This window comes from Manihot esculenta, chromosome 14 (genome assembly GCF_001659605.2).
Source record: "Manihot esculenta cultivar AM560-2 chromosome 14, M.esculenta_v8, whole genome shotgun sequence".
Taxonomy (NCBI): domain Eukaryota; kingdom Viridiplantae; phylum Streptophyta; class Magnoliopsida; order Malpighiales; family Euphorbiaceae; genus Manihot; species Manihot esculenta.
Window position 1 is genome coordinate 3,397,397 of NC_035174.2, and position 27,095 is coordinate 3,424,491.

General features: G+C 32.9%; 7 protein-coding genes across 7 annotated transcripts; 4 read left to right on the forward strand and 3 right to left on the reverse strand.

Annotated features, from left to right (window-relative positions):
- Positions 1–367: 367 nt before the first annotated feature.
- Positions 368–3,240, forward strand: LOC110600323 (probable transcription factor At5g61620). The gene is made up of 4 exons (XM_021737155.2): positions 368–767; positions 1,765–1,976; positions 2,065–2,190; positions 2,793–3,240. The coding sequence occupies exons 1-4, from the start codon at positions 503–505 to the stop codon at positions 3,138–3,140; spliced, it is 951 nt and encodes a 316-aa protein (XP_021592847.1). The 5' UTR covers positions 368–502; the 3' UTR covers positions 3,141–3,240.
- A 213-nt stretch (positions 3,241–3,453) lies between these two features.
- On the reverse strand, positions 3,454–6,548 carry LOC110600324 (GTP-binding protein YPTM2). Its single transcript, XM_021737156.2, has 8 exons — positions 6,310–6,548; positions 5,895–5,967; positions 4,931–4,978; positions 4,796–4,843; positions 4,360–4,431; positions 4,122–4,277; positions 3,930–4,033; positions 3,454–3,845 (listed from the first exon to the last, which is right to left on the reverse strand). Exons 1-8 carry the CDS (start codon positions 6,321–6,323, stop codon positions 3,749–3,751), a joined length of 612 nt encoding a protein of 203 aa, XP_021592848.1. The 5' UTR covers positions 6,324–6,548; the 3' UTR covers positions 3,454–3,748.
- A 1,483-nt stretch (positions 6,549–8,031) lies between these two features.
- On the reverse strand, positions 8,032–8,512 carry LOC110631376. The gene is made up of 2 exons (XM_021779184.2): positions 8,272–8,512; positions 8,032–8,198 (listed from the first exon to the last, which is right to left on the reverse strand). Exons 1-2 carry the CDS (start codon positions 8,510–8,512, stop codon positions 8,032–8,034), a joined length of 408 nt encoding a protein of 135 aa, XP_021634876.1.
- Positions 8,513–8,722: 210 nt separating this feature from the next.
- LOC110631377 (flavanone 3-dioxygenase 3) lies at positions 8,723–11,445 on the reverse strand. The gene is made up of 3 exons (XM_021779185.2): positions 10,926–11,445; positions 10,232–10,479; positions 8,723–9,890 (listed from the first exon to the last, which is right to left on the reverse strand). Exons 1-3 carry the CDS (start codon positions 11,160–11,162, stop codon positions 9,314–9,316), a joined length of 1,062 nt encoding a protein of 353 aa, XP_021634877.1. The 5' UTR covers positions 11,163–11,445; the 3' UTR covers positions 8,723–9,313.
- Positions 11,446–12,552: 1,107 nt separating this feature from the next.
- Positions 12,553–16,052, forward strand: LOC110600198 (peptide methionine sulfoxide reductase A1). The gene is made up of 2 exons (XM_021736991.2): positions 12,553–13,120; positions 15,600–16,052. Exons 1-2 carry the CDS (start codon positions 12,587–12,589, stop codon positions 15,849–15,851), a joined length of 786 nt encoding a protein of 261 aa, XP_021592683.1. The 5' UTR covers positions 12,553–12,586; the 3' UTR covers positions 15,852–16,052.
- Positions 16,053–17,980: 1,928 nt separating this feature from the next.
- LOC110631149 (cyclin-U4-1) lies at positions 17,981–19,561 on the forward strand. The gene is made up of 2 exons (XM_021778878.2): positions 17,981–18,429; positions 19,096–19,561. The coding sequence occupies exons 1-2, from the start codon at positions 18,095–18,097 to the stop codon at positions 19,364–19,366; spliced, it is 606 nt and encodes a 201-aa protein (XP_021634570.1). The 5' UTR covers positions 17,981–18,094; the 3' UTR covers positions 19,367–19,561.
- Positions 19,562–23,390: 3,829 nt separating this feature from the next.
- Positions 23,391–27,043, forward strand: LOC110600393 (histone-lysine N-methyltransferase, H3 lysine-9 specific SUVH5). Its single transcript, XM_021737240.2, has 2 exons — positions 23,391–23,855; positions 25,132–27,043. The coding sequence occupies exon 2, from the start codon at positions 25,145–25,147 to the stop codon at positions 26,702–26,704; it is 1,560 nt and encodes a 519-aa protein (XP_021592932.1). The 5' UTR covers positions 23,391–23,855; positions 25,132–25,144; the 3' UTR covers positions 26,705–27,043.
- Positions 27,044–27,095: the final 52 nt, after the last annotated feature.

Consider the following 27,095-nt stretch of genomic DNA (forward strand, 5'->3'; position numbering starts at 1 on the left):
TCCTTCCTAACATCCAAATCATAGGAGGAAGATAACTTTTCCACTATTTTTATTTTATTTTTTTATTTTCTACAATTTTTTTCTCCCTAAATAGTTATCCAAACAAAGGTGAGAGATTCAACCATCAGATTCCCTGCTTCCTGATTGTATTGGATAGTTGCGAAAATAATTAATTACCCAATTAAGTCAATCCAACGGCTGGTAATAATCTGTAGCAAAAACTCCATAAGATCACAACCCTTGAATTGACTTCCCAAGTGAAAAAGGGGTGTTGATAGATTGGAGAAGGGCAGTTATGTCATTTTAACGAAGACCCACCAGATCTTCCTATTCCAATTGGTAAAATTTAAGATGGGTACGTGTGTTGTAGCAGAGTAAACGAAGGTTCTATAAATAACAAGGAAGATGAAGGAGATTGTTTCTCCTTCACTGTCAATTAATATCTCAAGTCCTTTCCCTTTTTTCTTTTACAGAGGAGTGAGAGTGAGAGTCCATTAGAGAGATGGTGAAGGAAGCTGCAAGAAAGTGTTCTCACTGTGGTCAGAATGGCCACAACTCAAGAACTTGCAATTGGAAGGGAGGCGTAAAGTTGTTTGGAGTTCATATTTCGGAGAAAAACGAAGAACCCATGAAGAAAAGCGTTAGCTTAGGCAATCTTCAGTATTTACAAGACAAAAGTGTTCATAATCATGTGGAGGATTATGGTTATGTCTCTGATGGATTTATAAGTTCCAAGAGAGGCAAAGCAGCGCAGGAAAGGAAAAAGGGTACAATACTATTCTTTTATCTCTCCTTCGTTATTTGTTTGGGCGTTTTTGTTGTGAGTGCTCTAATGAGAATGAATGATTTGATGAGATGGGTATATGTCAGTTTTTTATTTGTTTTTCATCTGTGCATGTATTGGTGTTTACAAGGTATTTGATATAGGTTCTGATGAACATAAGAGTTGCATGGTCTACAACTTGTTTCTTTTTCAATGATTTGGATTCATGCATGTCATATTGTATTATCATATGGTTAATGATTGATCTAAGAACTCTCTTCTCTCTAAATTTATCTGACGTTTTTTAACAAAATTGTCTTGGCGTTGGGTCCACCTGATTTCAGTCTTTATCAAGTCTTTTATGTTCATTAACTTTGAGGAGAAGGTTTTAATATTTTTATTATTATTATTTTGGGAAAACTAATTTTACAGATTTTTATAGTTTTTTTTTCAAATTATTAAATGAATGAATTAAAAAAATATCTAAAAAATTTTTAAATGCTTGTAAAACTTGTATTTCTTTAAAAAACATGAACAACTTCAATTATCCCTTGAAGCAGAGATTCGTTCCCCTTCTTCTTCTTCTTCTTTTTTCCGTTTTTTTTTTCCCTCCTTATTCACGGTTGTGGCCCAGCTATATCATGATGTCTTGTATCCCCTAATAATTATACCACTCTATCTCATATCAATTAGAAATAGAGCACATGTAGCTAATTGGATTGAAGGGAGCAATTATCAATCCCAAGAGTAGAGATGCTAGTAATATGACTGGCTTTGTTCTCTGGCAAAATGGGCACGTCCCATTAATTTCTGCACTACACATTCATGGTAAATGATGTTCAAGTACAGGTTGAGGTTGTCTGGTGTTGACAACAATTAGGTAGATAATTCCATCAATAAAAGATAGAGATAAAACTTCTGAAAGTATCCATCATTTCCTCTCTAATAATATTAATTAATGTGTCTGGTGACGTCTTGGACTATGCTTTTTCTTTACTCAGGGAAGCCCTGGACTGAGGAGGAACATCAATCCTTTTTAGCTGGCTTGACAAAGCTCGGGAAAGGTGATTGGAGAGGCATTTCAAAAGAGTTTGTGACCACTAGGACCCCAACCCAGGTTGCTAGTCATGCTCAAAAGTATTTTCTGAGGAAGGCTTCAACTGATAAGAAGAAGCGTAGATCACGTCTTTTTGATATGGCACTCAAAGAATCTGTATGTTTTTCTCAGCTTCAGCACTTGCATGCGCTGATAGAGTGCATTTTCTTCCATTATATCTGACCAGAGTGATATAGCGTTCCAGGTTCTAGCATCCCAGGAGCTCCCAAATTTGCTTTCAAGCAGTTCAACACAGGTAAGCCCACAGGCACTAGAACCGGCGGGTACATCTTCAGCCTCGCCAATGAAGAACAGTGACATTCCATCACATGTAAATTCCCTCTGCCGCCAAGCAATTAGCTTACAGAAATTATTACTAGTTGTTACTACTTTCTCTTGAGGTTACACTTTATCACTCAAGCTCATATTATGGACCGATTCCATATTATCTTTTTCCATCCAGTAGTTGACCCTTTCATTTGTAGCTAATGGTTGATATCTGCTCAAATCTCTACTAATATTATGATTTTGGAACTCTAGACGAGAACTACCAAATTGTTGAATCAATGGTCTGGAATTGATCTCCATGCTCACTTAATCAGGGTTTAAATCCTCAGAGTCGCTATTGTTGTAGGGCTTTGCGTGAATACTACTCCCATCCCGAGCACGCATTAATCCCATTTGTATGTGCAGATGAAGTTACTGTATGGTTAATAGAGTAAAAAAAGATAGTATTTTTAATGCAAGTTATGACATGGTGAAGAACGGCCAACTACATCATTTAGGATTTTCTTATTATAAGCTAGATAAGCTGGTCTATTGTTGATCTTTTTAGCAGATATTTGGTTCCAGAGATTCTTTTTTTTTTTTAAATTTAAATTTCTGTTTGAATTTTCTCCTAACCAGCATATCAAAATTTCCATGTTTTTACAGGAAGGATACCCTGGCAATGTACAGAGCTTGATGAGCACTAGAACCATGCAATTTACAGCTGCATCTTACGTCCAGATGATGAATTATAATAATAAAAGGCTAGCCTACCCTTATCTGTCAAAGACGCGGAGCCCTGGAAGCTTTGCTAATTGCGCACCCCCTACTACCCACCCTTCAGGGATACCAATGCCAAGATCATTCGAGCTCAGCTTTACGCAGGAAGGCCCATCAACTGAACATGTTGACTCTCAGGAGCTGGACCTTAAAATTGGACCACCTCCTCAACCCCCACAAGGAGCACGTATCTCACCCAACCCCCTGGAAACCAATCCCCTTAGTGTCATATGAGAAATTTTAGTTTTTGTTTCAGAACTTAGAATATATATTCAGCACATGCATGCATGGAGTTGTATACTATGCCAAAAACGCCGTCCATGTGATTACTACCAAAATGAGGAATAGCTGTTCCATATTAAATAGTTATTCAGATCACGTCTAGATGAGACAATATCCCATAGAACAATAATTTCATAAATTCATTATTTTTATATTCAATTTATTACATTCTAAAAATTTATATTACATTCAATTCATTGTAACAGCAAACAACTGTTATAACGGTTTTTTAGGAAATTAATATAATATAAATGCAAGGTATAAATGAAAGAATCACTATTCCATTACCCTATTCCATATCAGAACCACAAAAGTCTTTAAGACATAGAAGGCGTAGAGAAACAATAATGACAATTACGTTCACTACCACAAAGCAACGCATGATTTGTACAACACATTAAACAATTAAAAAAGAAAAACAATTTCTTTGAATTGCATGCAGAACAAGAGTTGGCGCAAATCATTTTATGGTTTACGGTGGAAACAGTCTATTAACTCCAGGACAACTCAGAAACCACTTTTGGATGCACCCGGGCCACGTGAGGACAGTCCAGAACCAATTAAGAAGAGCAGCACCCAGACTTCTGGTTAACAGGTTGTCCACGTATCTGCACAGTAGGTGGCCTTGCATTGTTTGCTGCTGGTTGACTAGCCATCCTGGAGAGGCATACAAACATTGATGAGAAGGCAATTAAAATTTGCAATGCTCACCCAAACAACGAAGATATACCGAAAAGCTACCTGTTCTTAATGTCTGCAGCCATTGCCATAAAAGCCTGTTCTACATTAGTGGAATTTTTTGCACTTGTTTCCATGAACGGAATGCCAATTTCATCCGCAAATGCCTTTTAAAACCCAAGGTGAATAAAGAGCGTTCATTAGTTGATTGAAAGCAAATATAACAGGTGATAAAAAGGATATAATTTTGTTTACCTTGGCTGTTTCATAGGACACGACTTTATTAGCAGTGAGATCACACTTGTTGCCAACCAGAAGCTTGTTTACATTTTCACTAGCATAACGATCAATTTCATTCAACCATTGCTTAACATTGTTGAAACTCTCCTGGTCTGTCACATCATAAACTATCTGCCACAAGTGACAACATTAGCAACATACTCATGGAAACCATGAGCACAACAACAAAAATGTAAACGAGTATCAAACTCACTATAATGCCGTGTGCCCCTCGGTAATAGCTACTTGTAATTGTCCTGAATCGTTCTTGCCCTGCAGTATCCCACTGCAAGGAATAAAAGGAGAAAAACATTAATGACATGAATAAGAGACCAAACAAAAGAAATCTAGAGGTTGAAACCATGTGCCCATTCACATTGAAATAATGAACAAGCATATAAATAAAAATCTACACATCCAATGAAAAGGAAAATAGGCTCAAAAAAACATATTAAAAATGATTGCTGATGACAGATTAGCTGCAAAAAGAAAAATGCAAGGGAGAGGAAAAAAGTAATCAAAAGCAGAAGACAAGCATATCTGTCAGTATGATTAAATTAGAGTTCAACAGAAAACTAGTAATTGCACACCAAGAAGAAACAGGGGAACATTATTCTACACCCACAAGAAGCAGAGAAAGTGAAACTCACAATTTGAAGTTTAATAGTTTTCCCATCCTGCTCCACAGTACGAATTTTCTATGGAATACAGAATGAAGTAAACAATCAGCCGCATGTTTAAATATAAAATTTTTTGCAAGAATCCACAATTTTCCAAATGCTTACAAAGTCAACTCCAATTGTACTGATGTAACTGTCCAGATATGAATCATCCTGTTCAGAAGATACAAAAAAAAATTAGTATATTTGCATAAGGGTAAAATTTAGCCCAAGAAAATAAACAAAATAAACCATAGTACACTAAGCTTCAGTGTGTTCAGCAACCAGAATTGGTGAACTTAATGCAATATTTCTCCCACTCCGAAAAAGTTTACTAATTTCTTACACATTTTATGATGCACCTAGTGCAACAACTTCTAGCAATCTGTCAACAACCTAATTTTCATTTTCCTACAGTTTCAGAATATCAGTAATCGTATGAGTTAGTTTGGCATTGCTAGCTTGCTATTAAGAAAAATACTTCTTTAAATATGTCAATCATGGAATATTATAAAATCAAGATTGACGAATTTAGTCATGAAAACACTAGAATAACAATAAGTTTATTTCAACAAACTGCTTTTCCCAATAGTATCTAAAATGGTGTTTTTCCAGAAAGACACTTTTGGCCCTCAAACCTCAATTCTAAATATGCACCATATCACTAAAATCAGCTAATTACCTAATGGTTTACACATTATTGCTCAACCACAATCTTATAGGACGGAACATTAACACTGCAAGTATCATACAAAGACTAGAACCTCAATTACTAAATAACCAGAAAATATGTATCTAACTAGATGGCAATGTTTATAAAAATTTCAACAGTCAAGCAGAATGGATCTATTTAATGCGAGTTGCTAAATGATATCAACAGTCTCCACAGTTATAAGAATGATTAATGAACCTCGATCCCCTCGTGGACCAGAAGACGCAGATCGCTGCCAAATTATTAGATACAATTTTCACTTCAATTGGTCAACCACATGTAAACAGCAATCACGCTTGTGCAGCTACTATTAAGCTGAAGAGAATACCAAAAAATAGGAAAGGGAAAAAAAGGAAAAGCAGAGAGGGTTAAGCTTACCGCAAACCTAAGAAGAAGACATGATTTGCCAACTCCAGAATCCCCAATTAGCAAGAGCTTGAACAGATAGTCACTGCTCCAACAATAAAAAAACTAATATTTTAACAAAAATATGCCTGAAGTGAAAAAAGCACAATCCACAATTGTTCGAAACCCAAAAACAGGTGAAAGCTAAGTGAAATTAAAAGTAAATTAGGGTTTAGCCATTCCTCAGACGGAGGGAATCAAAATCGTAGAATTGATTTAAAGTAAACAAAAATTAAAAAAAAAAAACATAGAAGTCACTGGATACTTGGACAATTACAGATCAAACTAAAGGAAACCAAAAAATCGACTGAATCATGACAAGCAAAGGAGATACAGATCTCGAAAACTTAAAAGCAGAGAGATAGGGCTAGAGATCTATAGGACTTACTATTCAGAATTCATGACGGTGAGGTCGACCGGGATCGGACCGGTCAGGCGGGAAGTAAATTGGAAATTGCAAGTGGAAGCGAGAACGGTGAGTGAGGAAATAACAAAAAGGAGATTTTCGGAAAGAAACTGAATGAAAGGGGGAGATGAAATGCAAGGCAGTGCAAATGAAACCGACAACTAGATCAATGTTATGTTCCTAAATCTGGACCGCCCAAATCAATTCCAACAATTAAATTGGCAATAATATATTTTTATGAATGGTTGCTTTTAACCAAATTAAAAATGAAATTCAATAATTGCAACAAAATGGCGAATAAAAATATATTATTTATATATAAAATATAATACGATGTGAAAAATATAAATTATTTTTTAATATATATATATAATATAAAAATATAAAAATATTATAATTAACATACATGACCTTTTCATTTTGTGGAGAATTTATATTATGTTGCCGGATCTATTGATAGATATAGGGTATATTATACAATGGATGGAATTATTATCTACATTTAGAAATTTAATTTTAGTGCTTCATATATTCACATTAAATAAGTTTAAGAAAAAAGTTCACTTATATTAAATTTATAATATAACATTACAGTACAAATTTAAATAAAACACATTTATTTGTAATAAAAATTCATGTATTATCCTTTTTTCTTTCTTTTTTTTAAAATTTTAATAAACTATTGCAGTTATTATATTTCATTAGACGATTTCAATTAAATATTGTATTGATTAGCAGTTTCCATGTTTTTATTGGTTTTCTAATGGGTATATTAAATTTGTAAATGTTTAATTACTACACTTATTCTTAAAATTATTATTTTAGAATGCGATATGTTTTCGTTGTAATTTTTTTATTTAATTAAAAAACATCAAATTTTATCGGTCGGTTATTAGCGTCACTTTTTTATTTTTTACTGTTCATTAAAAAAATATTTTTAAAATTAAAATTATTTTGTTACTTATTTTTTATATAAAAAATTTATATACTTATTTTTATACAAATAATTTTTTAAAAAATAGTTTTTAAGAAGTAAATAGTTATCGTTATATAATTTTTATTTATTTTATTTATTTATATATATTATAAAAGATAATTTTTTAAATTAATTTTTTAATTATATTTTTTAAATAAATTAAATTTTATTAAATATTAAAAAATATTTTGAATATTTATTTAAAAATAATAATAAATTAATGGGAGATTGTTTTTAAAAAAATAAAAGTATATAAAATTATAATATTCTATTTATATACTATTATATTCTATAGCATTATAATTAATATTATGTTATATTTTTTCGATCAAAGTCTAAAATGTCTACTCACAGAATATTGAATTTAATTTATTGATATTTAAATTTTTTTCATTACTTGTGAGTATTAAATTTTGAATTACGACAGAAAATAATAGTATAAAAACACTTATTTAACCACAATTTATAAGAATTGAGCATTTTTAATTGGACTCGGCTTTTTTTTTTTTTAATAATAATTGGAATCAGTTTGGTAGTAAGATAAATGGCATAGAAAAAAGGGAAAAAATATTTGCAATTTAATTTGGAAAAAGTAATAAATAAATAAATTCGGAGCACAAATAATCTCATAAGAACATTCTGCATTCAAACATTTGATTAAACATATCATAAGGGCAAATGGGTAATGAAAATGAAAGTCCATGAAAGTAAAATTGCCACGACAACCATCAACGAGATATATCTGTTAATCTTCTGCCAATTTTATGATCCGTGGTTCGTCTAGGCGCATCCAAATCAATTGGTAAAGACCTTGTTTGGGTAGCATGACTATTGGTTTTGATGTGACCTTCAATTCTTGCTGCTATGGAATCCGTTTTAACTCCCACCCCCACATCTTCAAATCAAAGTTCCCATTAGAGAAAAACCAAAAAACAAAGGAAACTGTTGCGAGGATTTCAGATTTTTACCTGGATTAGAAAAGAACCATAAAGTAAATGCACAAAGCATCAGCAAGAAAGGAATAACATGCACAGCATTCTCAGCAAACTTGATACGTTTTTCCTTGTTTGCCATTTCCACGATTGGATCATAAGTCGGCAGTTCCTTCTCCTCCGGCAAAGGTGATATTCTCATCCCAGCTGCAGCATTTTGCGATGGGTGAAGGAAGTAGTCAACCGCCACCTTGTTCCAGCTCGCCGATCGATGCATGTCTTCTTCTTCTTGTTGTTAATTTTTTAAGTTTATTATTGTTGAAAGTAAGTAGTAAAAGGAAAAAGAAACGAAGGATGAGAACTGAGAAGAGAAGGTGAAGAGGGATTTTTAATTATTCTTAGGACAGAATGGATGAGTTTCAGTATGCGTTGGCAAGGTCAAAGAAAACGGCGGCATGTTTTTAGGAAAAACTGTTTCTGTTATTTGTTGCCTTGACCGTCCTCTGTTTCTAATTTCAGCCTTTGATTTTTAATGGACGGTATAAATTTAAATTTAAGTTATCTACAACCAAAAATACAAGTACAGGCTTGGAGATTTTTGCGGATCAAGTCCACCAGATTGAGTTTTTTCCAGAAGACATTAAATTCAGCCTGTCCTACTATTCTGGAAAAGCTAAGAATTATATAAAGAGTTGCTTGTAGACATTCATTCTCAGCAAGCTGACATGCAAAAAAGAAAAAACCCAACTCAAAACCCAAGCTACCGCCACCGACTGGCACTACAGCAATGACTCGCCTAATCTTTACTACTGACACCAGCCAATTATCAAATTGGCCAACTCCCTTGTCTAATAATAAGACGATCTGCTGAAAAAAGAAAAAGAAACAGACTCGCATATAACCAAGAACTAATATTATAACTCTCTCACCGCTGCCTAATATATGACCTAGTGCATCTGCGACCTTATTCCATTCTCAGGAGACATGGAAGACTTCTCTCGTGAAAAGGACTGGGCAGACAAAAAGAGCAAAAACATCTTGATCGATCCTTAATTATCTGGGTGATGATGAGGAATCCTTAATGTCTAATTAATGTACTCTTGAAGCTTTTGCCTTCTCCAATATCATTGCTGGAAATAAAATTCAAGAAATCTCTGAAGCTGCTTTCTTTATATCGCTCAGGATGTTGATCATCCACAAGCTCCTTTGCAGTTCCCATTTTCTCATCTGCACCAAGACTATGTAGACTGGCAATTGATATTCGAGTCTTCTGAGAGTTGAGTGTAACCCTATGCAAAATGCTTTTATAAAGGCCATTGCTCAGCACCTCAACATGGTCCCCAACTTGGACCTGAAGAGTGCCATGGAGTTGATCTGGAACCGCCTTCCACTTGCCATCTTCTGGGTCCATGATCTCCAAGCCAGGTGAACTCTGGAGCAGAATGGTTAGGCAACTGTAGTCCGAATGGGGCGGTAACCCTAGAGCCATATCTGGTTTTGGGCATGGTGGGTAGCAATTTACTGCCATGACGTGAACCCCCTCCTCCATTTTGCTGCCCAAATATGTGGGACCTAGCCCAAGGCTCTCTGTTATGGCTGCCATTAATTCCAGAGCCAGTTTCCTCGCTTCCTGACAATATTTCCCCATCTTTTCCCTGCACCACATTGCACATATGCACATATTATAAAATAATTAATGTTGCAGACCATGCCATAACTATATGTGTAATAATTTCCAAATATATTCATGTTTATTATTATATAAATTATTCAATTTGGAATAGCATTAAGCATATAAATGGAGGCCCAGATGCATGGAATAATAAAAAAATATTATTAATTATTCTCAGGGGAATCGGTCGAACGCTTACGTAGGTTGGAATAGTATACATGTAGATATTGTAAGTTGATGTTATCGTTATCCACTAAAATTCATTTTTCTTCTGTATTTTAATTTTAATTTTAATTTTGTGGGGCAAGTAATGAAATTACGTACCTATAATGAGGAGGATTGTTGGGCCATAAATCAAGCCAGTCAGAAAGAGGATATGCATAATGCTTGAGGAAGACCCTCCAAAATTGGAATTTGTCAGTCCCGTCCCTGATGCTTGTCCCGTACCTTACAGGCTTCCGTACGTCGTTTGACATCAACTTAATTTTCTCTTCCATGGGTAATTCGAAATAATCTGATGCTGCTGACAGGGCTCCCTCTAGTGTGGTTGGGCAAATTCCATGATTTATTATCTGAAAATTAGTTACCAAACTTTTTATTTTAACTATATATAACGGCATATATACATTATATACAAAAATACACACACCTGGTCTCAGCACTAGGTCATGAAAATGATAAACTATACAAAGAGTTATGGACTTTTTCTTTTTTCACTGCACTTCCTCCATTAAAGAGGTGAAGAAAGGGACGTAAAAGAGACTGGAAAAAGAAAAAGCTTACGCCACTACAATGGTAGATTTTTTGAGAGAATTTTTATTATATATTATAGTCATTAATTATGATGAATACAGGATATTTTAAAAAGTAACAGAATATTTTATTTTTATGTTATTTATATTTTTTAAATTATATGAAATTAAATAGAAATAAGACTGTTATCATAAGGAGGAGGACTGCCTTTTGTTTTTTGCCAAATGGTCCGTAAAGAACCTGATACAGGCAGATACATACTTACCTGAAAGTAACCCAAACGGCGACAAGCATTTCCAATTGCTCTGATCACCTGAGCCCTTTGGCCGGGATTCTGTTTCAGCATAGCAAAATCAATGATGGGTACATTGGCAACCTCAGGAGCCAAACTAGGACGGTGAGACGGCGGAAATACATAACAATCCGGCAAGTACGAGAGGCCTGTCTCTTGGGCAGTATTGCCAATTGTAAATGAACTTGAGCTCTTCAGATCACCTTCCATTGATATCAAGAGAAACCTAACAAAAAAATCCTTAGAAGGAGAAAGCGAGGAAGAGCTTAATTAGGAAGCTGTTATCTGGTGCAGAACGAAAAAGCAAGAAGAAGAAGAAGAAGATTATTTTAAGATGAAGTAAAGGAATTGCATGGGTTTATATAGGAGTTTTACGAGTGGCAGTGGCAAAGATGACGGTTTATACTTGATTGTTAAGAATATAAAAACATCAGCTGTATGCAGACATCAGCTGTATGCAGACAAGCTCCAAGACCAGAGGTGCTAATGCTAATGCCCAAAATACTACCTTTCAAGCATGAAGCTGTATAATAAATGTACGATGAAGCTAACTTTTAATTATATATGCATGTGTATTATATAAAAAATTATAAAAAGGACCCCACGTGCACTTCTGACTTGCTTTGCTTTGATGTTTCATCTGTAAATATATATTTGCGCCGGATGATCTGTGGTGTATCCGCGGGAAGCAGCACCGGCTGTTCGGTTGACGACGCAACTGATATCCGTACACCCAGTAGTTATGTAGGTAAAAGAAATTGCCCTTTTCGAAACGCGGAACCGACGCGGCATAGAAGGTCAATTTTAATTAGTTTATAGTTATTGTAATTAGTAAAATTTATATTCAGTAATAATGTTTTTTATTATTAATATTATTAATATTAAATAATTAATTGAATTAATTAATTATTAAAAAATTGAGAAAAAATATTATACCATACTATCTTAAGTATTAATTTTAAAATAAAGGAGGTTTAGAAAAAATATTTGCTCATGGTAATGTTAATTTTAATTATTAATTATGTATGAAATAAATAAATTTAATAAGAAAATATTTTTATCTATTTTAATATAATTAATAGTTGAAAATTTAGTATGTATATGAATATTCATTTTTTAAGTAAAATTTATTTAAAATTTAAATATTAAATGAAAAATCTGATACAAATATAAAACAATGCAAAATATAAAAATAAAAAATATTAATATCTGAAAGTCTATCTATATTTTAGGAGAAATAAAAAATAATTAAATTTATGTTAAAATAATATTTTATTGTATTATAATAGTAATAAATAATGATAGTTTTAAATATTAAAGAAAAATTAATATAAAAAATAAAATATAATTATTAATTAATGTTTTTTTTAATATTTTATGGGAGATAGTAAAAAAAGTGAAGCAGCATAATGCGGGGAAGGTCGAATTGCGCCATAATTTTGTTTACCTTTTTCGAATTTTGTTTTTTTTTATATATATAAAAAAGAGATTTTTTAAAATAATTTTCAGTCATAGAATAGAATATATGAAACTGAATTTCACACAACGGAATAAAAGAAAAAAAAAAAGTGGAAAAGCAAATTATAAAGTAAATACCTGAACTGAACACGTCATGAGATCAGTTTCAAAAGAAAATGATCCACAATCTAGCAACCTTCCCTTCCTCCACCGCCAGCTCACGGCTCCTCCTCATCTCCTCCTCTAATTCCAAACCCCTTCTATCTCTACCCAAAAAGCTCCCATTTTTTTCTTCTAAATCTCTTGCTTCCCCTCAAAACTCTCGACCCATCTCATATTACCGGCCCCCAATGAACATCCTCAACAAACTCGGTTTCGGCACTAGGTCCCCTGACCCATCCACCATGGATCCCACAGTCCCTCAAGGCCCTGACGACGACTTGCCAGCCCCTGGACAACAGTTCGCTCAGTTTGGAGCTGGATGCTTCTGGGGGGTTGAATTGGTCTTCCAGAGAGTTCCTGGGGTTATCAAAACTGAGGTGGGATATAGTCAGGGTTTATTGCATAATCCAACCTATGAGGATGTTTGTACTGGAATTACCAACCACAATGAGGTTGTCAGAGTACAGTATGATCCCAAGGAGTGTAGCTATGAGACTCTTCTTGATGCTTTCTGGGCTAGGCATGACCCTACTACCTTGAATCGTCAGGTTAGTTTCTCGGAATTGCTATGCTTTTTTTTTTTTTTTTTTCCGGATTATTGCTATAAATTATGTGATTGTTTTGGCTGAATTTTTGGTTTTTGGTAGTTAACATGATGTTTATTCTGAGTAAAGCTTTTGTTTTTGGTAGCCTTAAATTTTATCTTCTTCTGTGTTTAGATCAGCTCCTTAAACATCATTTGTGTAATTTGGATAGCTCTATTGATACTTCTAACGTTAATTTCTATGGATTTTAGTTAATTTCCTTTTAGCTCTTTTTTCTAAATAATAAAAAAAATTGTTCTGTGGTTTAATTTTGTCTTTTATGCTAGTATTAATTTAGTTTATTTGTTCTTTTTTGTTGATCTGTTGCTTACTATCATATCTTAAACTTGCAAATTCCTTAGGCTAATCATATGTGGGGTATCAGGCCGGCAGAACTGGAGGATTGTTTGTATGTTTAAGCTTATTGCTTACCATTAACATGGTCACAGAGTTGCTCAATGCTCAGAAATTCCAAAATTTGTTATCTTGCTTGTAAGGCACAATTGACCATAATTGTTGATTGTATAGGGCACATAATTTTGGTCCATGGAAGGCAAAGGGGCCCAGGTTACACATGTCCTTTCAACCCAGATCAGTAGGCAACTATCCTCCTTCTCCATAAAATAGCTGCTGGCCTAGGGAATTTAGAATCTGCAGCTGTTTGCGTCCGAGCACTAGAGTTAGGGCAATGATCACAAGTGTCTTCATTGAAGAACTCAAGTCGGCAAGTTCATTTCAGTTAAGGTGGCCTTGTATGTTTCATATTTACTGAATTATATCAGCATGAGAGTCTTCATATATCATAAACATGAGGTTGTAGGAAGTTCTGTGCACTTGAGAAGGTGTTTTATATTGCCCGACTAAGGAATCAATGGTATCAGGTGGACATTTTCACTTTAGCCAAACCCATCTCAAGAAATATGCTTTCCCATTGAATGTATCATAATGGGGGGAATGAAAGCAATAAACTTAGCTTGCCAAGCACCAACAGAAGAAAAATAGAGAATAAAGAAATACAACTTAAATGTTTGCAATATACGGTATATAATTACTGATCAACCTTGTGTTAGAAACTAACACACACAATGATTAGATTTCATAATGCAGTTATGTAGAGAGAGCAAGAAGACATGAGAATTTTGCAGTTTTGTAGTGTGCCTGTATGTTAAATTTGGGTCAGACCTAATTTACCCCAAAAGCTTGAACAAGTGTCTAAGGCACTTATAAGGGGCACATTGTGGGATTCAACACAACCCCTTCACATTGTGGGATTCAACATAACCCCTTACGTCCAGGACTACACTGGAGGGTGACATATTTATGGGCCTCTCAACATCGGTGGAAGGCTTTGATACCATGTTAAATTTGGATCAGGTCCAATTCACCCCAAAATCTATCTCCCCCTTAAAAAAGGCACTTTAACCCTATACTAAACCGACGTGGGATTCAACACTGTATATACAGAGAAGCACCTACTACTTTCCAGTATAAAGTAGATGGTTTTTTAAGTGCCTATGTATAGAGATACTATAGTTTTGCTTTTACATGTAAGAATATGAAAAAACTTGTAATTATGAAAATAAACCCCCCATGACTGAGACTGCGTTGACCTGTTAACGTTTGCGTCGCTCACTCCCACCTATCTACTAATTAATGGGCCATACCAAAATGTTAGACATTATTCACTAGCAAGTTCTGCAAGGAGGTGTGCCTCCCTTTTCCTTGGAGCTTTTAGAGTTTAATATGCTAAATTTCTGTAAATATGAACCGCAATCTCAACACTCTGTAGTCATGCTGTTTCACTTCCCTGAGTAAACATTTCCCTTGAGTTATTATGTTTGCTTTCATCTCCTGTATATTTCAGATACTAATTGAACTGTGAAGACATATATGAAAATCAGCTTCCTAAGTAGCTGTATTTTCTCATTCTTTTTAATTATTGGAGCAACCTGCCTTGTGGTTTTCTGGCTAGGTTGAATTGTCCCGAATTGTAGACACGGTTGGAAGGAAGCTCTAAACTTAATTTCTTTTACTTTGTGTGGATTACATGCAACCTAAGAAGGAAATGAAAAATTTTTGAGATTTGGTTGCCAACATTAGCTTTAATGGTTACATCGGATCGTCTATTATAGCTTTAACTTTTAGCATAAGGTTTCAGTTCTTTGGGGATTAACAAGAATAATCACTTGGCTTGGTTGGAAAATGTGACATCTGTCGCATGTATCTCAATCTGTAGGCATTGCATTCCCTCTTTCTGCTCTTATTTTGGTAGTAGATTCTTATATTATTACCAAATTTATAAAACAGATGCCATGTGCATGTGCAGAATCATGGTACCATACAAATTCGTATTATAATATAAACCTGATATCCTATGATAGTTTATTTGTCTTGTGGCATTGTCATAATATGCTTTCTAATGTCATACACTCCTTTCTGGCAGGGAAATGATGTGGGAACACAATACAGATCTGGAATATACTTTTACACAGCACAGCAGGAAAAAGCAGCACGCGAGAGCCTGGAACGACAACAGAAGATCTTGAACCGGAAGATAGTTACTGAAATTTTACCTGCCAAGAAGTTTTACAGAGCTGAAGAATATCACCAGCAATACCTTGAGAAAGGGGGCCGTTTCGGATTTAAGCAATCTGCTGAGAAAGGCTGCAATGATCCCATCAGATGCTATGGCTAAATTGCCTCTCTCAAAAATTGCAATTATTGGCTTAAGTGAACATTTGGAGACTAAGTATGTAAAGCTTTTGTATACATTACTGGGATAAGCATGTTCTGCGATAGTTTATATGTACTTGAGGATTGTGCGTCTTACTATTTGTGTAAAGCTTTCAGCCTGGTCAAGTTGGTTGGTAAATAATAATAAACTCTTTTTTTTTTTTTTTTTTGCTTTCTTTCTCTCTTTTGTGAAGTTTGTTCTCAAGGATATTCAAAATTTATTATTGGTTAGAATTAGCGTGAGAGCCACACATGTTATACAACATGCATCACATATCTTAGAAACGTGTATAGCACGAGCCAATATGCTAGCATTTAATATCTTTCAAGACTTGGAGAGTTGTGTAATTGTAATTAATAATTACAATAAAATACAAATATTTTCATGGAAAACAACTAGGACTAGGAGGACCATCATCCTCTCCTCTCACTCTTACTCTGTCACTTGTTCTTTAATCAAAGCTTCCTTGCTGGCTGCCACGCCCATGCCGGATCCAGGAATCCCTCTTTGTCAATTGCCACCATGTTAAGTTCCCACCTTTTCTTTTTCTTTTCATTTTTGTTTTTAAGCTTCAACCGCATTGACCCAACCCTTTACTGTACTTTTGCTCTCTTTCTTCCATACTTTCCCTTTGGGAAGGTGGGAATAAAAAAGAAATTATGGGATGTAATATGTTTGCTGCTAGATGGATTGCCTGCTTTACAAGAAAAAGAATGCAATTATTATCATGGTGGTTAACCAATTTAGTCCTAACATTATCCATTAACTTAGACCTTTAATCCTGGCGGATGGCATTACTATAATTTAATGGATTCACCGCAAATTCGCAAGCCTGTTCATTAATGTATTTAAATGAAAACTGAAAGAGAAAATGATTCGGGTCTTGACATGGTGAATGGTCTTTGTTATTGCTTGAAATTGGATTTTCAGAAGGAAGAAGCTGTCCACAAGAAAATAAATAAATCATAATAGCAGTGTGATGATTGATTAGCTTCTTATATCGAATGCAAGTAAAGCCAAGGAAATCTTAAAAGGTATTAACCTATATGGCTTCACCTTTACTTCTTTAATGAAAAGAAAATAAATAATTAAGGCATGAATTGGCATGGATCTAGATCAGATCTAGACTTTTGTTGGGACCATTTTTTATTAAACAGTCATTGTCATCATTTGCATAATAACAGCTCAAATCTCCGATGCATACCCAGTTTCACAACTCAAAATTATTGATCTTATTACAAGAGATTAGGCTATGAAAATTTATTCCATGTCGACTCCAGTTTCAAAAACCTCTGTTTACGAGGCACTTGACTATGGTGGTCGCACAAATTTTCTATTTCTCTTCTCTAGGTTGTTGCTTTATATCAAATCTTATACTATTTCATCCCCATAGACTACCACCTTTTCTTCTTTTACAAGACAAGTCATCATCTCATTCACTCCAACTTCAACTTTTGGATAATTTATTAAGTTATTTAAACCCCATCTTTTGGGTATAATCCAATTGTAATCTTCCTTGATTAAAGATAATTAATTATCCTCTTATTAGTTATTCCTATTCTTGAAGTTCAACATTTATTTCTCAAAATTGAAGTTGTAGTGCTATGAGAAACACAATGTTATGTTATGTGTGGGGACATAACGGTCATGGTATTCCTATTCTTGCCCAATTCCACCAACCAAAGAAATAAATATATAATTACATGTTAGACATGGATCATTTAATCCCAATTTTCCCTAATTACTATACTAATTAAAGTCCCACCTTTCACGTCATTAGTTGTTGAACCCAATTTGTTGCAACATTTCCATCATCATTTATTGATTTTGACGCCAAAAGCAAGAGAAGAAATGGAAAAAAAAAATTGATAGAAGGGTTAATTAAAGCATGAATGCTCATATAAATTACATGATGGAATTGATATGAAATTTTATAAATTTATGTGGATCGATTTAGTAAATGCGGGGTAATATGAAGAATGAAGGCTTCCGACAGGACTAGGAGGATGCATCTGCCATTACTTGAAAAGTTTTGGATGTTTCTGTAAATTAATTAAACCATTTTTATTAACGGCCATTCGGTTTCATATAAAAACAGAGGAATAGAAACCAAATCCTTTCTCACACGCTACACAAGCGCCATAAACCAAAAGCTGTGTTTTTATAAAAACACGGCTAAAGAAATCAAAACCCCATCAACAATAATGGCGGATTTAGAGGCCACAGCAGTGATGCCGAAGGTGATTGCATTTCTTTCCTCTCTCCTCCAACGAGTTGCAGAATCGAACGATCTTACCCATCAACTATACCCACAGAGGATCTCGGTGTTCCATGGCCTCACCAGGCCCAACATATCTGTTCAAAACTATCTCGAAAGAATCTTCAAGTACGCCAATTGTAGTCCCTCCTGCTTCGTTGTTGCCTACGTTTATCTTGACCGTTTTGCCCAGAAACAGCCTTCTTTTCCAATCAATTCTTTCAATGTCCATAGGCTGCTTATCACCAGCGTCTTGCTTTCTGTCAAGTTCTTGGACGACATGTAAGTTTTCTTCATAACTTCATCATTCTGAATTTTCTTTGTTGACTGAAGTTCGATGATCGGAATTTAGGTAATAGCACTGTTACTCATGTTCTCCAAAGCCATGTTGTTTGTTCTGATCTGGAAATTCCACAGAGCATGTGGCTAATTTGGTCAAATCGTCGTAGTTTGTAAACCCAGAAGCACAATGTATACTGTATAGGGGATTCAAAACGGGCATCGATCGCCAAGTAAAAGAAGAGACACCCATGTGAAAACCTGCCTTTTATTAGACAAAACCACCTAAGTTTGCGGTGTTATTGTCTGTGTCCATATAGGCATGCCTGTAAATTCCATCAATTTACAAGCAAATTGGCAAGCATGTGTCATTATCATATTATAGAGAGATGGAGTCAGTGACAGCTCAATCAAGCTTTATACATTTTGGGTAAAAAAATATTAACTGGCTAGCTATCCTCCTCTTATTTAGGCCGTCAAAAAGACCCTACCTTGCCCTACTTGGCTGTGAAAATTAATCGTCTGCCACAGGGTACCCTCCACTTTGCTTTACTGATTTGTCTGCCATGCATGCCATCTCTTTTCATTTCCATTTTAGATGTGCATGTGCCCATGAAGAAATTTACGTTAACTAGGTTCTGAGTTTCTGGTTTTTGGGTTTTTTTTCAGATATTACAACAATGCTTACTACGCTAAAGTTGGAGGGATCAGCACATCAGAGATGAATGTTCTTGAAGTGGATTTCTTGTTTGGTTTAGGGTTTCAATTAAATGTGACACCCACCACATTCCACACTTACTGCTCTTATCTCCAGAAAGAGATGTTGATGCAATCTGCTGTTGATTTAGTAGACAATCCTCTAAATATGGGTAGGCCATTAAAAATCCATTGTTGTTTCAATGAAGATGAATCCACCCATCAAAAGCAACTCGCTGTTTAGGTCTTTTTTAGGATAGCTAGGAAAAGTTGGATGATTGATTTCTGTCTATTTGAAAAAGAAGGGTAGATTTTTAGCATTAGGACTTTGTAGGGTGTTGTTGATGTGGGGACATGCAAATTCTGCTTTGATATCTAGTCAAAGCTCTCCTTTGGCTTTTCATCATTTATTTCAATCTGGCAGTGTGCTTTTGACACATTTTCACTCTTAGGCCATCTCCAATGCAGCGCCATTCTTCATTTTGGCGTTGGAGATGGCCCTCCAACGCTGCGCCAATATTCAACGCCATTTTAGCAATCGCTACAGTGTTACGCCATTTTTTTTTTTTTAAATTTATAATATAATTTAAAATTTGTTTTTTTTAATTATAATATAATTCAAAATTTATATATATTTTTAATTAAATTTATTTTTTTTCACTCTTATAATTTATTATATTTTTAATTTATTTTATATTTTTATAATTATTAAAATTTAATTTAAATTAATATATTCACAATTATAAATAATATTTATAATAAATTAATTTATTTATAATATATTACATAGAATAATATAAAATTATATGAATTTTTTAAGTAAAATATATAAATAAAATTAAAATAAAATAAATAATATAATATTAAAGAGAGAGAAGAATATAAATAAAATATTCTTTTTGGTGTTAAAATTGGTGCAGAAGGTTGGAGTAAATATTGCACCATTTTAGTACAAAGCACTAAAATGGTGCAAAAAATAGTGCATAGGGTTGGAGATGGCCTTATAAATATGATTCCAGTTTTAGTCACCCTATATATCTTTTTTTTATGTTTTTAACTTGGAAAGAGAGAATACAAAGAAAGAGTTGAGTATATTGTTAAGAAGCTAGATGAATGGAGATCAGCCCTGATTGAATCAATCTATCTATTTAAGAATATAAGAAGTGAAGAGTGAGGGATGCCCATCTGAGCAATTATAATTTAGAAGGATTGGGCCACGACACAAAACCTAGCCCAAGGAGAAAACATCATCCGACCATGGTTGGCCGGAACTTGGACCAGTTACTTATACGAGATAAACTTGATCCAATTCATGACTAACGAGGCAAATTCAAACCCTATGTAATTTAAGAATTTTTTTAATAAAAACCTAATATTATTAAAATATAAAAAACTTCCAAAATAATATATTTATTTTTACCATGCAACAATATTTGCATTTTTAATGTCTGAAGGGACTACATAAGAAAAAAACCAAAGGCTCAACAAACTACCACAAAAATCAAATTACTGCAAAAATCAAACTAAAGAAAAACCAATTGAAACTAAAAAAATCAAAGCAAACAAATCAAACAACATCATTGATCTACTGCACGAAACACAACACCTTTATGACGACCAACAGAAAACACAACTCAAAACAGATGGCTAAACGGACATGAAAGCAACAGGACAGAAGGAAAAATGAAAAGGCTCAAATAAAATAGCCTTGAATCGTCAAAATGCCATAGCAAAAGGAGACATGGGAGAGCTCATGAACGATCTACGGCCCATGGTAGCGTTACTCATCGAATAAAGCAGTGCATCTAAAGATATTCACATCGACTAAGTCGTTTTTAATTTTTTTTTTCAATCGATATTCGGAGAGAAGAGGAGAACCGAACTATGACCATTAAGGTATTTCTAAATAAACCTTATTCATCTATCAAGCGATAGACAATAGTTTGCATGTTAACTTCTTAAGATGGGGACTTTTTTTTTAGAGATAAAATGCTTCATTGAACTAGACTAAGGTATAAGGCCCACGGAAGCACAAAGGAAGGAGATGACTATGTCTTGCAAGGCTCCACAGGCCTAGGAAAGCAACACAAAAGCATCCTCACCCATATAAAAATATCTTTACAGAAGCAAAAGTCTTTAACTAGGGGAAGAAGAGTAGGAGGCAAGGCTTATCAGTAACTCATTCGCACCTTACAGGTGGCATACTTGGACCTCTTCCAAGCGAGATGCCACACTCTCCTTACCCACTATAAAAGGTTTCATTCCTCAACATTAAAGCTTTGTTTGATAATAGAAACACAAACAAAAGCCATTCAAACCTAGTGGTTAGAGAAAAACTCACGATCAAATTAAGGGACATTACTACATTTTAAGATTTAGATAACAGTATTTTTACGGCACTTGTATACAGTTGTCTTAACAATACTAAGATAACAGTTTAACAACAGCTTAAAATATTACAAAGAAAATTTACTTCCTTTACTATATATAATAATATACTTTAATAAAAAATTTGTTTTATGTTCAATAAAAATATAATTTCAACTACACTTTTTACCTGCTATGAAAAAATGTAATTAAATTGCTGTCTTATACTTAGCGTAGAAGCAGATGTAGTAAAAATTGATACTATTAATTTATGATTACAGTTTAAGTATATAAAATAATAATTTAAAACCGTTGTCTTAAATGTATTTTTGTATTAGTGGGAAGAAAATCTATTAGTGTATTTTTGTATTTCTGGGAGGAAAATCTCTCCTACCTAATGGCGGAAAGAAGATTGAACCAAAGGCTGTGGTGGAAAAATAGTCTAGAACCCTATGAACCAAGAGCAAAGGGAGAGGATTTTCTCTCTCTACTGTTCTATATGGATATAATATAAATTTTGAATGTTATTAGAAGTTTATAATATAATAGAATTATATATGAAATAAGGTATAGAAATCTAAATGTAATACAATGTGAAATCCTATATATGGATAAAAGATAAAATTTGAATGTTATTAGGAGTTTATAATGTAATAGAATTGTATGTGGAATATGATATAGAAATCTATGTATAATGCAATACAAAATCCTATATAAATAAAAATACTTTCATGAGATTAATAATATTATATTTTTAAGACAAAATTATTATTTAGTCCATACAGTATGAAAAAATTCATAGTTAATCACTCGATTTTGAAAAATACATTAAAAATATTACTGACATTTTAAAAAATCTAATAATTAGTTTCTCCTAGGGATGCAAACAAATCGAGTCGAGTCGAGTTTTGAAAAGTTCAAACTTGGTTCATTATAAATTTTTCGAACTCGAGTTGAACTCGAGTTTTACTTATTTCGAACTTGAGTTGAGTATTAATAAATTTAAATTTGGCTCGCTTAGTAAATAAGTTTAAATGCGTTGAGATTTTATCGAGTTTAGTTTCAAATAGTTCAATTTATTTACATGTATAATGAGTTTTATTTTAAAACTAATATATAATAATTTTAATTAAATAAATATATATTCAAATTAGCTCATAAACTTAAAATAATAAACTCTTAAATTTTAACGATCCAAATATATACATGTTTTAAGAATGTAACTAAATTGTATAAAGCCGAACTTTAAAACATTTAGGTTTGACTCATGAAAATATATGTAAGATTTGAATTTATTTCTCTTATGAATTTCAATCTGCTTAACGAGAGTGTTTACGAGTCTAATCACAAATATACTTTTGAACTCAGAAATGAGCTCGAGACTTAACGAGTCGAATATTATGGAATTCAAACTTAACTTGTTTACTAAATGAGCTTAAAAATTAAATTTAAGTTTGAATTATTTAGAAATCGAGTTAAACTCGATCGAGTTTTTATCGAGTCGAATTTCGAGTAACTCACACCCGGTTTAATTTATTTATACCCTTAATTCATCTTTTAATTTTGTTGTTAAATATTTTATTATTTAATTTTTATAATTTTAAAAAATTTATTAATTAATATTTTAAATTTTTAAAAAATTTATTAATTAGTCGTTAATATTTAAAATATTTAATGGTTAAAATCCTAAACTTTTTAAAATATAAATTTTAATATATTTTTTAAAACGAAAAATTAATTAGTAAGTATAGTAAAAGCTAAATAATAATTTTTTTATTTTTAATAGAATTCTAACATTTTATTAGAAAAATTGTACAAAAATTCTGAATTATTAACAGTTCGGATCACTTAGAACTTGTATATAATAACTTTAAATTTGACAAAGAAGAGTTACCCTAGCATTATGACTTGGCGACCAAGTAAAAAGATTCTCCCGGATCACATCGTGGAGAGGTGGATCTCCGAAACTCACACGGAAGAGGGCTTAAATAGGAACTTACCAATTATTCTCTGAAAAGGTTAATTTGTTTGCCGGATATGTTGTATGCAAATCTTGATTAAAGGAGAAATTGAGATGAAGGCAACCGAATTAGGAAGAAAGTAATAAAGACAAAAAGAGGAATCACGGCCGGAGATACAGTAGAATGCGAAGGATCGGCATTCATACATATAACCGCTAGATTAACGAAGAGAGCCACTAGCGAAAATTAAGGCGGTGAGAGGGGGACGGGACTCCTAATCCGTTGAGGATTTGAAATTTGAAGCGAACAACGCTTCTCCGTCTCCCATTATATAACAGAAGGCGGAGGTTTTTGTTCAGTAGTTGCTGAGAAGGTTGGAGGATCGAGGTTGGACTTGTTTGCTTTGTGAGTATTTTTACTTCCTCGCTTATTTCACTCTTCACTTTCATCTTGCTGCTGGATGGTTTGGCAACTTTAGCCTTTTCTTTTTTGCTGAAATATTATCAAATTTTGAATTTTTAAAAAATTGGTTTATATATAAGTATAACTCTTTGCTTATTTTTTAAAAAAATTGTTAATTTTTTTAAATATTAATGCTATTTAGTTAATATAATTTTACATTATATTATTTAATTTTTGTATTTTAAATATTAATAATATTTAGTTTATCACTTGAACTAAAATAAGTCAATTAATAATTTGATCTTACAAAATATAAAAATATTTTAATTGATTGATTTTAAAATAAAATTGAACTTATAAATTTTCTTTTCTGGATACTTATATTAGTTCTCTCTTTTTTTTTCTTTTTTAATTTTAAAAAACTATTAACCACCTATCTATGAGCAATTTATTTAGAAATTATTTTTTCTTAATTTCTTTCATATTATCATTCGCTTGGAAATATTCGTTGTATAAGAAAAAAATAAAATAAAATTATACATCATTTCAATTTTTTATAAATAAAATTTTCATTCCAAATAAAAGAGTTATAGAGAAAATAAATTATATTAAAATTTTGAGAAATTATTGATTTTAAATAAGAATCAGTAATTGTGATGTATGATTTTATAAAAAATTATTAGCAATTATAAGAATTTAAATTCAAATGAATTTAATAAAATTTTATAGAATTAATTTGAGTACTATGTTTTGCATGTTTTATTTTTTTTATAAAAAATTATATATTACTTAGTTTTATAAATTAAAAAGATGAGATTTAATTAAATTATCTCAAATATGAATTTTACGAAATTTAATTAAATTTTAATTTTTATAACATCAGCACAAAAATTTTTTTACTGCAAATATATGATTGTTGTATGTTTCTAGTTGTTGCTAAAAGAAATTATTAACAACAACAAATCTTGCTGTTAAAATTTTTTTTATTAATGTTTACTATTTTTATTGTTATTATATTTTTTAATGTATCATTAGTAATAATTATTAATAATATTGCTATATATTAATTAATATAACAATAAAATTAATGTAATTATAAAATTTTTGCTGCTAATTCTAATATTTGTTGGAATGATATCGAATTTTTATTTATATGGTTTTAGTAATAGTTTGTATTGGGAGTAAACTTATTTTTGGTCTAATTACACCTAATTAGATTTTTAAAGCATTTTTTCTTTTCTAATTTGCCAATGTTTGATTATATACGTTTTATTTATAGGTAAATTTGCGTGATGAACTATGGACCAAAGAGTGAGGGAGGAAAAGGGAAGGCTAAAAAATACCCACCTAAAAGAATTTTAACACTTCTTCACCATGTGGAGAGGGATTTCCCCTTATATTGTGGGAAACAATCTCACTCTATGACTAAGGACATTGTCCTTTCTAAGGACATTTCCTTGGACAACGTCTGGGTTGATGATCTTGTACTACATGATCTTCCCTCTTTTTCTAGAGAAAATCCAATTGATTTCTTGGAATTTAGTGCTCATCGTTATAAACTAGAGGAGACTTTGACATTGTTCCACAAGGTGCTTAACGAGCTCTGGGAAGAAAATAGAATGCCAAAAGCGCAAAAGTCTAAATTTGCAGCAAGTGTTATACGTGATAGTTGGCTTAACACCGAGAAAAAATTGGGACCTATCCCTGGAGTTGAAGTTGGTGATCGGTTTCAATATAGAGCTGAACTACGTATAATTGGTCTTCATCATCAATATGACAAAGGCATAGATTACTTTGAAAAGGATGGAACTATATTAGCTACAAGCATTGTTTCAACGGGTCGATATGCGAATTTCATGTATTCATCTGATATTTTGATTTACTCTGGTGAAGGTGGGAATCCAAAGGTTTGTACTCAACTTCAAGTTAAAGATCAAGTGCTTAAAAATGGTAACCTCGCATTGAAGAACAGTATGGAGAGAAGAACTCCTGTAAGAGTCATACGTAAGGGAATAAACAAGGATTCTAAGCTAACCACGTGTAGAAGAAGTCTATATGTTTATGATGGCCTATACTTTGTGGAGAAGTATTGGAAAGAAAGAGGTAAATTTGGTAAACTTGTCTTCAAATTTGAGCTGAGAAAGATTTCAGGCATAACACGAGCGTTATTAGAAGAGTTAGATCGCAACAGACAGATTATACCAGTTATGAGGAGACTCGATTATAAGAAGCCTTCACCATATGTTTCTAACATAGATTACTCAGTGGTTTCAAATCAGCCCATGTCATCTGGATGCGATTGCATTGATGGGTGTTCAGATTCTGAAGATTGTTCATGCAAAGTAAAGAATGGGAAGGCTCTTCCTTATGATTATGGGGAACGACTTGTCAGAAGAAAGATTTGCATATACGAGTGTGGCCCTTCTTGCAAATGTTATGGTTCTTGCATCAACAGGGTAACTCAACGTGGGATTAAATTTCGGCTTCAAGTGTTTAAGAGAAAATCAAGAAGATGGGGTGTTAGATCATTAGTAAATATCCCATCAGGCAGTTTTATATGCGAGTATGTAAGAGAAACACATGAAACTAAGGAAGTTGAAGGAAGAGTTGGTGGAAATGAGCATTGTTTGGACAAAGCAAATTACAATGGTGTGCTTATGTCTGAAAATGATAATGTGCTTTGTCTTGATAATGCGGGAAGACTTATCAATCACAGTAATTATCCTAATCTTTATGTCCAAAATGTCTTTCATGGAGATATTAAAATGCCACGCATGATGCTATTTGCTATGAAGGACATTTATCCATTTCAGGAGTTGACATATGATTATAATTGTAGGACGAAATTTTAATTCTTGACCTTTGTATTCTATTTGAAAGTTAGTTGTTTGTGGAAATGATAATGTGCTTTCTTCTCTTGATAATTGATCTTATCCAATTTTGTTCTGCCGAAACTATGAAGTTTACTACTATGAATATACGGTTGCAATATGAGCGGCCTGGTCAGTATACGACTCATTCTGAATACAAATTATTGGTGCAGTTCTCTGTATAAGGTACCACTGTTGCTATTGCTTCATTTCTGAACTTTTATTTTTAGTTATTTTTGCTTTCAATTTTAGTTTGAATAGCCATAGTTTAATTTTTTTTTTTTTCATTTTTGTTATTTTTGCTTTCAATAACACACACTTTAGCCATAGTTTTTTTTTTTTTTTTTTTTTTTTTGTGTTTTGATTTGCTTTA

Bases quoted from the DNA above. Each gene is read 5' to 3' on its own strand.
- LOC110600323 (XM_021737155.2), top strand. From the start codon at position 503: ATGGTGAAGGAAGCTGCAAGAAAGTGTTCTCACTGTGGTCAGAATGGC. The intron at 1,977-2,064 runs GTATGTTTTTCT...ATAGCGTTCCAG, and splicing joins ATATGGCACTCAAAGAATCT to GTTCTAGCATCCCAGGAGCT. The intron at 2,191-2,792 runs GTAAATTCCCTC...ATGTTTTTACAG, and splicing joins ACAGTGACATTCCATCACAT to GAAGGATACCCTGGCAATGT.
- LOC110600324 (XM_021737156.2), bottom strand. The intron at 4,432-4,795 runs GTGAGTTTCACT...TATTCCTTGCAG, and splicing joins AAACTATTAAACTTCAAATT to TGGGATACTGCAGGGCAAGA. The intron at 4,278-4,359 runs GTGAGTTTGATA...CACTTGTGGCAG, and splicing joins GAGGGGCACACGGCATTATA to ATAGTTTATGATGTGACAGA.
- LOC110631376 (XM_021779184.2), bottom strand. From the start codon at position 8,512: ATGCATCGATCGGCGAGCTGGAACAAGGTGGCGGTTGACTACTTCCTT. The intron at 8,199-8,271 runs GTAAAAATCTGA...TTTGATTTGAAG, and splicing joins ATGGTTCTTTTCTAATCCAG to ATGTGGGGGTGGGAGTTAAA.
- LOC110631377 (XM_021779185.2), bottom strand. From the start codon at position 11,162: ATGGAAGGTGATCTGAAGAGCTCAAGTTCATTTACAATTGGCAATACT. The intron at 10,480-10,925 runs GTAAGTATGTAT...ACTAATTTTCAG, and splicing joins GCCGTTTGGGTTACTTTCAG to ATAATAAATCATGGAATTTG. The intron at 9,891-10,231 runs GTACGTAATTTC...AATGTGGTGCAG, and splicing joins AACAATCCTCCTCATTATAG to GGAAAAGATGGGGAAATATT.
- LOC110600198 (XM_021736991.2), top strand. From the start codon at position 12,587: ATGATCCACAATCTAGCAACCTTCCCTTCCTCCACCGCCAGCTCACGG. The intron at 13,121-15,599 runs GTTAGTTTCTCG...CCTTTCTGGCAG, and splicing joins CTACTACCTTGAATCGTCAG to GGAAATGATGTGGGAACACA.
- LOC110631149 (XM_021778878.2), top strand. From the start codon at position 18,095: ATGGCGGATTTAGAGGCCACAGCAGTGATGCCGAAGGTGATTGCATTT. The intron at 18,430-19,095 runs GTAAGTTTTCTT...GTTTTTTTTCAG, and splicing joins GTCAAGTTCTTGGACGACAT to ATATTACAACAATGCTTACT.
- LOC110600393 (XM_021737240.2), top strand. From the start codon at position 25,145: ATGAACTATGGACCAAAGAGTGAGGGAGGAAAAGGGAAGGCTAAAAAA.